This window comes from Myotis brandtii, unplaced genomic scaffold (genome assembly GCF_000412655.1).
Source record: "Myotis brandtii unplaced genomic scaffold, ASM41265v1 scaffold384, whole genome shotgun sequence".
In the NCBI taxonomy this organism is placed as follows: domain Eukaryota; kingdom Metazoa; phylum Chordata; class Mammalia; order Chiroptera; family Vespertilionidae; genus Myotis; species Myotis brandtii.
Genome location: NW_005364745.1, coordinates 4508151 through 4520975, shown reverse-complemented (window position 1 = coordinate 4520975; position 12825 = coordinate 4508151). Strand labels below are relative to the sequence as shown.

Here is a 12825-nt window from a genome sequence, read left to right as displayed (position 1 = left end):
GAGCTGGCTGGGGAAAGCGAGGGGCCTGGCCTGCGGGCTGTTTGTTTGCCAATTGGACGGGAAATGGCACTGGGAGGACCTCTCCTGCCCTCCCAGTTTTGCTGGAGGCTGAATCTGGTGCAGGAGCAGGAGGACACCCTTTCCCACAGTGCGTGGCGCCTACTGGTGCTCTGGACGGGGAGGAGGGGAGCTGGGCTGTCACAGGGCAGGGAGAACTGCTCAAATGGAAACAGGCCCAGCATGCCCCCCACTGGGACATTTGATCTTCGCTCCAGCGCAGCCGGGCCTGTGCCCAGCTTGGCGGGCCCCTTCCCACTCACTGAGACCTGAAAGGCTTATTGTTCAGGTGGCTGCAGAGCAAGCACAGAGGTTGTGAAAGACCCACTGTTTCATGTTTGAAACGCTCGTCTGTCCCAAGGTTAAAATGGATTCAAAATTGTTTTTTCAAAATCCTTTCTGTCCACAGGCAAAAGGAGAATTCAGGGAGTGGAAATGGCTGAGCTGCAGAGCCACTGCTCAGCATTTCTTCCCGAGCAGCTTCCTGACCAGCCATTTCCCTTCCCTGGGACACTGGCGTCCACTCTCCATCCACTCACCTGGTCTCGGAGCAGATCCCGAGGGCAGCCACGTAAAGCACCAAACCAGACCCTCTCAGACCTTGCCAATACCTTATGCAGGTTAAGAAGTTTCATGGCTCAGCTCAATTGGGGTCCCAGAAAAAGAAGGGGGGGATCCATTCATTCTCTCATCCAACGTGAGACAGCAACGGAAAATGCTAAGAGAAACTTAAACTGGAACCACATAGACGTAGACGATTAACTTTCAGGAAAACCTCTCTCCGCTTTATTTTTTCCTGGTCTCCTCAAATGCTAGGGCAACACCTTCCCCCCATCCAAAAAGAAAGGCGCTGTCCCTCTAGGTCAGTGGTCGGCAAACTGCGGCTCTTTGGCCCCTTCAGTGTGGCTCTTCCACAAAATACCGACTTCTGTGTATGGGCCACGAAGTTTCAATCGCACTGTACGTGTGCGCCCGCACGTGGTATTTTGTGGAAGAGCCACACTCAAGGGGCCAAAGAGCCGCATGTGGCTCGAGAGCCGCGGTTTGCCAACCATGGCTCTAGGTCAATAAAGGGGCCCCTCCCCAGGCCTGTGACGCAGCACCAGAGGGAGCAGACAGGCCCGGTGGAGAGGAGAGTGCTCTGCTGGGGGCTGGCACCACACGTTCCAGCACAGGGCGTGGCAGGAGAGGCTGGAAGAGCAGGTTAGAACGGCAGTCAGTGGAGCCCTGAGTACCAGGCTAAGGCTGCTGGAATCTCTCCTTAAGGCATGTGGAGATATTGGGCAGTTTTCACACCATTTTTTCTTTTTAAATAATTATTATGCTGTAATTATTTAAGAACTAGTCGGTAGTTATGTGGTGAAAGATATTATAGAAACAGAGATTATCAAACCTCCTAATCTGATAGGAACAAAAGCCCCAAACTGAACAAGCCATAATCACACTACAGAGATGAGCTGCTGAGTCCGCTGGAACATGTTGGAGAATGGGGTGTGTGTGTGTGTGTGTGTGTGTGTGTGTAAAGCTTATCTATGAAAAAGGGATACTACTTTACAGTTTTATAATCTGGTTTTTTACTACACATAAAGTAAATTTCTTCATGTATTATTCTACTACATAGTTATTTTCAACTTTTTCCAACGTCACGTTCCTGAGGGAGCTGACCCCTCTCGGGAGGAACGGGTTGAATGACGAGGACTTTTCAGGAGGGAACACTCCCTTTGGGGTTGCTGGTCTCTAACATCATTAGATGGTTGAGCAGTATTTCAGTCAAGTACTTATTGGACATTTCAGTTGTTTCTAATCTTACACACTTGCCAATAGTGCTTCAGTAAAAATATTTGAATTTATAGTTTTGTATATCTATCTGATTAGATTTCATTCTTTAAGATAAAGTCTTTGAAGTTCAGCTGCTGGGTCAAAGAGTCTCCCTCTTTATTTGTATATATCCCATATAATAAAACCCTAATATGCAAATCGACCGAACGGCAGAACGACAGGTCGCTATGACGTGCACTGACCACTGGGGGGGGGGGCAGCTCCTGCATTGAGCGTCTGCCCCCCGAGAGGGAGGTGACCGGCGGCAGTGATCAGGGGGTGGGGCTAGCAGTCAGACATCCCCCTGAGGGTGCAGGCTGGGGTGAGGGACAACCCCCGCCCCGTGCACAAATTTCATGCACTGGGCCTCTAGTAGTTTTATATATATACTAGAGGCCCGGTGCACAAAACTTTGTGCACTCGGGGGGGAGGGGGGGTCCCCCAGCCCGGCCTGTGCCCTCTCGCAGTCTGGGACCCCTTGGGAGATAACGACCTGCTGGCTTAGGCCTGCTCCCGGGTGGCAGAGGGCAGGCCCAATCCCTAAGTGCAGCCCCTGGTCAGGCTCAGAGCAGGGCAGATTGGGGAGTTGGGGCGCCGCCCCGTCACTCACAGAGCAGGGCCGATCAGGGGGTTGGGGCACCGCCCCCTGTCACACAGAGAGCCGCAGGGCGATCAGGGGATTGGGGAGCTCCCCCCTATCAGGCACAGAGCAGGGCTGATCAGGGGGTTTGGGTGCTGCCCCGTCACACTGATCCCGGTGCCGGGGGCCTCGCTGCTCCGCTGATCCCGGTGCTGGGAGGCATATTACCCTTTTACTATGAAGGATAGAGGACTGGTGCATGGGTGGGGGCTGGCTGGTTTGCCCTGAAGGGTGTCCTGGATCAGGGTGGGGGTCCCCACGGGGGTGCCTGGCCAGTCTGGGTGAGGGGCTGAGGGCTGTTTTCCTAAAGCGGGTGACTGAAGCTCCCAACCGCTCCTTTTTTTCTTTTTTTTTATTCTGGGCCAGCTTTAGCTCCGAGGCCTCCTGCTGAAAACATCGATACAATGTTGCGGCTGGCTGGCTGAACCTGGCTGACTGACAGCCGGTTTCTGGGGTTTTGTTTAGCTTCTTATTTGCAACATAGTACATAGTTGCTTAGAGTTGCAGTTGAGAGGCCGGCAAGTCAGGCGGGGAACGTTGGAGGCCGCAGTCACAGGAGCAAGCAAGCCTCCCTGCTCGCTTCAGTGCATGGCTGCCGGCCGCCATCTTGGCTGACAGTTAATTTGCATAAGGATACGCTGATTAGCCAATGGGAAGGGTAGCGGTCGTACGCTAATTACCATGTTTCTCTTTTATTAGTGTAGATTTTTAAAAAGGTCCTTCTGATACAGGCACTCCTATGTTCATAGCAGCACAATTTACAATAGCTAAGATTTGGAAACAACCTAAGTGCCCATCAGCAGATGAGTGGATTAAAAAACTGTGGTACATCTACACAATGGAATACTATGCCACTATAAAAAAGAAGGAACTTTTACCATTTGCAACAGCATGGATGGAACTGGAGAGCATTATGCTAAGCAAAATAAGACAGTCGGAGAAAGATAAATATCACATGATCTCACTCATATGTGGGATATAATGATCAACACAATTTGATGAATAAAAATAGACCCAGAGACAAATGGCAGGGGAGGGGGGTGGTTAGAGAGCAACCAAAGGTCTCGTATGCGTGCATATTAGCATAACCAAGGACACAGACACTGGGATGGTGGGAGCTTGCCCAGGGTGGGAATGGCTGGGGAGGTGGGGAGGAGGTGTCAATCAGGGGAAAAAGGAGACATATGTAAAACTTTAGACAATTAAAAAAAAAAAGGTCCTTCTGATGTCGACTGAGCTAGTGCCTCTTGCCTTTACAATCTTGGTTTTACTATTTCAGACCTGATTATTTTCAATCTTTACAAGCTTTATCAATCTGGTTGACAAAAAGTATATTACCTTCATTATTTTAAAATTTGTATTTATTTGATTACTAGTAAGGTTGAAAATTTTTCATATGGCTATCGGCCATTTATATTTGAGAGTATATACTTCTTTTGAGAATTGTCCACCCATGTACATTGTTCATTCACCCTTTTAAAGAAAGAAGCTTTTGGTCTGAGATGACCGCTGAAAATGGTTCACTATTCACTTGACCCAGAAACCCCCATGAAATCATGCCAATCAGGAGGTTCAAATCTTCATGTTCACTCTAAGAACATTTGTGAAACTGCCTGGGCCATCAAGGGCGTGCCTATTGGAAAAGCCACCAAGTGCCTGAAGGGTGTCCCTGTAGGAAGCCATGTGTGCCATTCCGCGCTTACAGTGGAGCTGGTAGGTGGTGTCCAGGCCAAACGGGGGCTGGGTGCAGAGTGCTGGGCATCTTGCTGCACGTGCTTAAGAATGCAGAGAGCAGTGCTGAACTTGGCTGAGGTGTAGATTCTCTGGTCACTGAGCAGTCAGGTGAACAAAGCTCCGAGAGGTGGTGCAGAACCTAAAGCTCACGGGCAGATTAACCCGCACATGAGCGCTCCCTGCCATCGGAGATGATCCTTTTTGAAAAAGAGCAGAGTGTTCCTAAACCAGAAGAGGAGGCTGCACAGGAGAAAAAGATATTCCAGAAGGAACTGAAGAAACAAAAACCTGTGGCCCAGGAGTAAATCCAGTATATAAAAAGAAAAATGTCAATAAAAGTTTTTATCTTATTACCAAAGTATTCCTTGTTCCGTCAAAACATCTGAACCAGTTGAAAAAGTCATCCAGGATCTCGTACCCCAGAATAACCAGTGTCAATGGTTTTAAGTTAGGACTTTTCCTATGTATGTGTGTGCATATGCAGATGCATGTATCGTAAACAGATGCTGGTTTTGCACACGCTTATTTGTGAACATCTCAGCTTGCTGATACATAGCTACATCATTATTTGTAATGACCCACTATATGGATGTCCCATTTTCCCAATTCTTTTTTTTTAATGTTTTATTGATTTTAGAGAGGAAGAGAGAGGGAGATACAAACATCAATGATGAGAATCATTGATTGGCTGCCTCCTGCACGCTCCACACTGGGGATCAAGCCCTGAAACCCAGGCATGTACTCTGACTGGGAATTGAACCGTGACCTCATGGTTCATAGGTCAACACTTAATCACTGAGACACACCAGCTGGACCCATTTTTCCAATTCTTGACCACTTAGGTAGTAAATCTTTGTGCCTATGTCTAATTCTTAGTGGAATCGGATTCAAATGACTTGAACATCTTTATCAGTATCAACTCTCTGGTATAGTATGTTGTAATGGCTTTCCCAGTTATTTCTTTAAACTTTTGTTTATTCTAGGATAGTATTAAAATTATAAAAATTCATATATTGATTTTCACATATTGAATCAGCCTTGCATTTCAGTTGTATTTTTTTTAACTTTTCCATCTGCTTTCTTTTTTGTTTTTAAAACTTTATTGCTGAAGCATTTTTTTTTTAATCGTTTTTGTGTCAGGGTAATGTTGGCCTTACAAAATAACTTGGGGTTGAGCCCTGGGAAAAAACTATTATAAAATTATTCACAAGTAACTTTATGGGGTCACTTACCCTTGCTCTTCCCTCCCCCCACAACCTGCCCAGTTATGTTCCAGTTCCCAGGGGCTCATCTTTATCATCCTCTGGCCAAAAATCTGGGCTTTGATTACCACACACTGCCATACTCTCCCATGGCTGTGCTCACGTGCATGGCTAAGCAGGGTGTTCACCTCTGGAGGGTAAACTGTCTGATAGTTCACTTGTGATCTTCTCCAATCTCTCTGCCACTAAATACGTTTGAGTCCTCACACTGCTGCTCAAAGCATTTTATCCAGATTTGACAGTTGCATTCAGAGACAGGGAAGAGGGTACTTACTTCATCTGATCCAGAGCTGTGACTCACAAACTGGGTCTCAGTCAGTAATTCAGCTGCAGCTCCCTTTCCACTTCACCATAAATGAAGCCCTCTCCATTTCATCTCTTTTGATGTATACTAAGATTTCAAAAATTTAAGCACCTATACAACTAAGAATCTTGCCATCTACAAAGTCTTATTTTCCTTTTAGCCCATCTTTGTTCTCTTCAACTCCCACAGCCTTTTCTTCTCTTTCTCTTAGTCCAACCAAAGAGCAGACAGGAAGACAGGCAGGCTGCTCCGAAGTTCGATCTTCAGGAGAGAGATTTCGGTCTCTGCTCTGAAAGAAAGGATGCCCTTCAGGCTGTAGCTTACTTGACTTTCAGGCCTCCTCCTGACATTTCTCTGCAAACAATCAATGAAGGAAGTGAAGTGTTGCTTTATGACCGCCCTGACATTCAATGTGGATAACCTCAAGTGTGCTAGTGCAGGAAGCACAGGATCAGAGACCTGGACAATTCTGAAACGAAGTAATTTTAGAGATTCTCTGTGCCTCAGTTTAACAGATGTAGTTACACACGCAGATTGGGCGAGTCCACAGGCAAAATGGCCGGCATCTGAGATGTGATACAACTGAATGCCCACAGGCCAACCTGGTAGGAAAATAGGAGCAAAGGAGAAGGCTGTGGTCCACTGTCCAGAAGAGGCTTTGTCTCAAATTTATCCTCCAAGGAGTGGCCATTACGCTCAGCTTTAGCTAAGTAACACCATGTAGTAACATGTCCTGTGTCATCAGATCTGCCAATTTTTCAAGAGGTCAAATTAGAATTTTTGTGTTTAAAATCTTTAATATTGGCTCAGAGACTCTAACAGAATTTGGGACAAATAACACCTATCTATATTCTGGATGTAGTACATGCAATATCCTTTCTGACTTCTGGCTCAGGAAAAGGTTAAAATGCAGAGCAAAGGAGATGGGATTCCCTTTACTTTCCCATCCTTACTTAACCATTGGCCTTAGAAAGAGATACAGCTTTGTGAGTTCTTTAGAATAAAGAGGGGTGAAAAAGGTTGATGGATAGGCCAGTAGCATAGACCAAAATTGGGATACTTAAAATCTATCCGCACGCCATGTCTTGAGCATTTAAATTCTACAGAAAGAGGGTTGGCTAAAAACACAACTGTAGGAGGTACATGGCTTAAAGATTAAAAGCTTAGGCTTTTAAGTCAACAGAACTCTGATGATCTGACCCAATTCAAGAGACTATATTGAACCAATACAGTATTGAAAATGATAAAATTTTTTGGAAATTCTATGGTCAGGCAACAAACATTTGTCAGCAATAACAAAATATAACTACCCAATACTTTTGAATATAGTTTTACTAAAGCATAAGTCATTTCAAAGCAAAAGTAGTTTATGTCAATTCTAACATATAATACATTTAAGTCATAATATGAATTTAAATTTTTATTTGTGTATTTCACTGTAGTGCTGTGACAACAAAATGACACCTGTGTACCAGAGCATAAACACATCAACAGTAAGATGTAACTTATCATTACACCACTGCTAGAATATTTAGCTTTTTGTAGGACACATAAGCATGTAAGATGGCCACACCAAATAATTTTCTGGTTTTTTTTTCCTTAGATAATCTTAATTTTTTATCAGTAATACTTTATCAACCTCACTGTTAATAGAACTGTAAATTCTCTGGGTGATAGGGTATGGGGGCAGGGGAAAGGAATCATTCAATTGTGTTATACTGTAATAGTCGCTAGAGTAATCTCACACACACCAACAAGGAAATGTCATCATAATTAAGGGCTAGTTACTGTTGTTAGTTGCACAATGATAAAGTTCTTTTCAAAATATTGGTTAGCCCACTTATAGTATGAAAAATGCCCTCTCCACTTATGCAGAAGAAAAAAATATTCAGAAAGTTATTTTTGGCCTTGCTATGTCAAAAAGTCAACTGTACAAAGATCTACGTGTCAAACCTAAAATTATAATTTTAAAAGTCTATTAAAAACAAAGATGTCATGCATTTTTATTAATTATGCAGAGGCTTTTAAAACTGTTGCAAGACCATAGTATATATTAGCTTTTATACTGCTAATGCACAACTAACAGCAAACTTGATTAGATTAACAGAAATCTGTCTTAATTACACCTTTATATATCACACTAGAGAGACAAATGCCACAAAATCTGCAGAAACATTCAGTTCTGAGCACTTAAATGGCAGGATAACTTTTTGTGTTATAATCCATCACATATAGAATAACAAAACAAAACAGGAAAAAATTTTGCAGTCTCACATTACAAAAAATATACTGCTGTAAAATATTAAGGAGTAAAGGACATCATCTATAACACAAACAGCTAGTGTCAAAGAACAAAACCTCTAAATAAACATCTCAAAATACACATAGTAACTGAAGTACAAATACTGCATTAAATACAGTGAAGATTTAATAAGACTAGTTAATAAAAGACACAAAAATAGAAGAAACTAGGGCAACCAGTAAATAAAACCAAAATAATGGCGGGGGGGGGGGGGGGGGGGGAGAGAGAATCTGAACCATTGTTTTTCCCCTAGTTGGAGCACAATTTTTGGGGGGTGTCTTTCCATTCATATAACACCTAACACTGTACATGAAGATTTTAATGTCACAGAAAAACTTGGTTCTTCCATGAAATTCTTGATAAATTTTTTAAAGTAGACATTATTATGAATGAAAAACAGCCAACAAATGGGCACCTATTATTTTTAACACTGCAGATTTACAGAAACTTTTTTAAAAGTTATCATAATCTTTTTTGTCTTTTTTCCCCTCAGCTTCAAATCCATCAACTCCATCACTATCCCTTCTTCGTTTCCTGTTGTTGTGGATGTTAAAACGTTGGCTCATTTGGGGTAACGGGTCCATGCCTAGAACTTTGTGTATCTGGCGGAATGCAAGGAGTCTCAATGCAAACTGGAACAAAGAGTCAGAATTTAGAATTAATTAATTAATTAATAATTCTTGTTAGGTTTATACCCCCATATGTAAAAACGCCTCTGCTTAATGAAAGAAATACCTTAAACAAGATTAATTTCATAACTGAAACCAATTCATCCACCCAGTCAACAATTGATGAACATTTGGGATGTTTCCACTTTTTGGCTATTATGCATAATGTTGTCATGTACAAGTCTTTCATGGACATGTTTTCAGTTCTGATGGGTATAAATCTACAAGTCACACTACTTTTCAAATGGCTGCTGTTTAGACTATTCTTAACCCCTCTTTATTTTCTTTAGCCAGGATAATATATTTTTGGGTTAAAAAAAAAGGAAAGCTGTAGCAGTTTTTGATTGATCAATTTTTTTCATTCATTCATTCATTCATTCATTCGGTTCACATGTTTTCCTTTTCCATAATTCTTCTAATAGGACTAATAACTGATAATGACAATGATGATAGCCAACGTAAAGCTGGACAGTGAAAGCTGGTAGCAAAAAAATTGTTTCATTGGAAATATGGTGTTGGAGGAGAGCTCGATGGATACTTTGGATCACCAGAAAGACAAATAAGTGTGTCCTACAGCAAAGGAAGCCTGAAACACCACTGGACGCAAAAATGACAAAATGGAAGCTGTCCTACTGTGGGCACATTCTGAGAAGAGAGCAGGAAAAGAGAAAGACCAAGTAAGAGATGGGCTGGCTGCATGAAAGAAGCCACAGGCATGAGTCCAGAGGAGTCACGCTGGTCTGGTGAGGACAGGACACTGTGGACATGACCTGGGTCAGAGCTGACTCAATGGCACATAACAAAGCACATTATTACAGTTACACACACTAACTCATTTAATCCTCCCAACAATCCTGCTTGAGGCAGACACTGCTTTTATCCCCATTTTACAGATGAGATGGCAGAGCTGGTATTCAAACCCAGAGGGTCTTGACTCCAGAGCCCACACCTTAATTACTACATGAGACAGCCTTTCCAATGGCAGGACAGGCTAAATTATAACAATAATTACCACAAACCACATCACTTCTGTACAAGCAGATGACATCGTTTCCCTACTGATTTTCATATATAACCTAATACTCAGATTTAACAAGACTGAAAATACTGCTTTATTTTTATATTTATATAATATACTTTAATTAGACATACATATAGTTAAAATAATAAAATGTCAGATAATAGTGAAATCTAGTTCAAAATATACTCCCCTTTAAGAACTTAATAAAGAAACAGAAGAATGAATCCTATACAGTATTTCTTCTAAAGGACAGTTATAAAAAAACAAACCCTTAAAGGCAGCGGCCCAATAAAGCTTTGGGATTAAGAACACACCCTTACCTGTGCACTGGATGTGATGTCCTCACGCTGCTGGTCAGTCATTGTGGCCAAGGTATCAAAGGGATCCTTCTCACAAGGATCCAGAAGGCCAGGACTACCTACAGTAATCACCACAGTGAGAAAGAAATATTAGCTTTTTGTAAAAGAAAGAAGAGTTCTGATTCAATTATCAAACATACACATCAAAAATGAAGTAAAACTTACCTTTAAGAATAATCCCTGAAGAAATGCACTCAAACACTCTTCTTAGTGCATCTCCAGGGCTCTGAGGACTAGAAGCACTGCTGATTGCTTTCTCTACTAATAACTCCATAGCCTAAAAATAAAAACATACAACATGTGTTTAACAGCTTACAGACCAAACAACAGAATGATAAACCACTCGATAAAAATTAAAATTTTAAAGACTGAAAAAGTTACATAGAACAAATCACAAAAACGGAAAATAAAAATTGCATGTAATATAAAAATAAACAAAAAATGAAAACAAAACTCATAAGACAATATAAAAATTACATTTTAAAAATATTTTATATATTTTTAAAAAAATTTTATTTACTGATTTGAGAGAGAGAGAGAAAGAGGATGGGAGAGGGAGGGGGAGACAGTGAGAGAGAGAGAGAGAAACAACATAAGTAAATTGTTCACTTATTTATGTATTCATTGATTGATTCTTATATGTGCCCTGACCAGGAATTGAACCCTCAATCTTGGCATATAGGGACAACGCTCTACCTGGCCAGGGCTACAATTTATTCTTAAGGAAAAAAAAAAGAAAAGTAAAATATATTAATAGGTTTTTTTTGTTTAAATTATTGCTATCCTTTTCTATTAAACAAGGACAGTCCTTAAAAATACTTTAGATATGTAGGGCTCAAATACATTTGTTCTTTAATACCTACAGACTGATGATACCAGGGAGTTACAGGAGGCCAATAGAGAGGACTTTTGTTTTTTCTTTACAAACAATGTACATTATCTAAATTTTCATTTACTTCACAACTGAACTTCTATTATCCCGAAGGAAAATACAAATTATGCTTTCACTGTAAATTATATTTGAGACTTAAAATGTAAGCCAATGAACAAAATACAAAAGTAAAAGTATAGGTTTAGAAAGCAGCTAATCCAAGAAGTATTTTGAAGGGCTTATTAGAAAATTTGTTTTCATTTAGATTTTTAACAGTGAGATATAATTCCCATAACATTCCCTCTTAAAGTTTACAATTCAGTAGTTTTTAGTATACTTACAAAGTTGTTCAACCATAACTATCTAATTCCAGGACACATTCATCCCCAACAAAAGAAACTCCTTACCCATTAGTAGTCATTCTCCATTCTCCCTTTCCTCTACCCCCCTGGCAATGACTAAATCACTTTCTATTTCTAAAGATTTCTTTGTTCTGGATAGTTCATACAAATAAAACCATGAAAATGTGGCTTTTTGTGTCTGGCTTTGTTCACTTAGCATAATGTTTCAAGTTCACCCGTCGTGTAGCTTTTAATTTATGTTTTAAATAAAACTACCAATAACAATTCAGAGAAAGTAAATAAACTAGAAATACAATGAAATCCCTAAAATAATACTTAAGTTACCTTAGTGAGAATCCATTTTTAGTTGTCTGCTTGAAAAGCTCACAGATTTATTAATCAGAGGTAAAAAACTATGTCAAGGTATTCACTCCAAAGCTACTACTCAGGTGTTTTAAATAAGAATTTTAAAATGTTTGGATACGTGAAGACTGTAGTTCCAAACAAATTGGGAATAAATTATAAGAGAGATGGGAATTTAAAGAGACACATTAAAGAGTGTATATTAACAGCAGTTAAAAAAAAAAAATGACTACTGCTGGCAGCAGCAGGAGAGATTAGGAAAAACATTTTTAAGTGAATGTTCAAAATGATACATGTAAATCACAACTAAAAAAAAATCACAATGTTCAGTTTACCCAGTTCAGGAATAAAAAATATTCAAGACATTTTCAAAAGATTTTCATTTTAAAATTTTAGTATTTTAAGGATTCAACTTCAGTTTTCCAAACAACCTATGACTGTATAATAAATATATCCTTGCCAAACAAATAAAGTATTATTTTAAGATGTCCAACAGACTGTGAAATCCTGAGGGAGGTCAATGTCATATATTTTGAACCCCTCTGCCTATAATAAATGGCCAGGATATAGAAAATACTCAATAAATATTTGTGAAACAGAATACTTTTGGAAAGAATCCTATCTAATAATAGACAAACATGGTAATTGACCGTACCTTCGCCAAGCCTCCCATCGGCTAATCAGCACGATATGCAAATTAACCCAACCAAGATGGCGGCCATTAGCCATGCAGCTGAAGCGAGCAGGAGGCTTGCTTACTCCAGTGATGGAGGAAGCCAAGGTTCCCTGACTGCCGCGGCCCGGCTCTGAGCTCCGAAAGCAACAAAGTTTCAATTATAGAAGCTAAACAAACCCCAGATACCTGCTTTCAGCAGGCCGTGGCCACAGAGCTGGGGCGAGCAGGAGCCGGCTCTTAGCTCCAGTGACGGCAACAAAGTTTCAATTATAGAGGGTAAATAAATCCCAGATTAAAAAAAGAAAAAGAAAAAAGGAGAGACTGGGAGCTTCAGTCACCGGCCAGCCTGAAAACGGCCCTCAGCTCCTCACCCAGACTGGCCAGGCACCCCAGTGGGGACCCCCACCCT

General features: G+C 41.1%; 1 protein-coding gene across 1 annotated transcript in view; it reads right to left on the bottom strand.

Moving 5' to 3' along the window:
* Positions 1–7129: 7129 nt before the first annotated feature.
* Positions 7130–12825, bottom strand: part of ZFR (zinc finger RNA binding protein) — a 56080-nt gene continuing 50384 nt past the window's right edge. The window contains exons 18-20 of the mRNA XM_005872614.2: positions 10331–10442; positions 10127–10224; positions 7130–8749 (exon numbers count right to left, since the gene is read on the bottom strand). Of these exons, the coding sequence (XP_005872676.2) occupies positions 8570–8749; positions 10127–10224; positions 10331–10442 (390 nt within the window). The 3' untranslated portion in view covers positions 7130–8569. The remainder of the gene's footprint in view (positions 8750–10126; positions 10225–10330; positions 10443–12825) is intronic.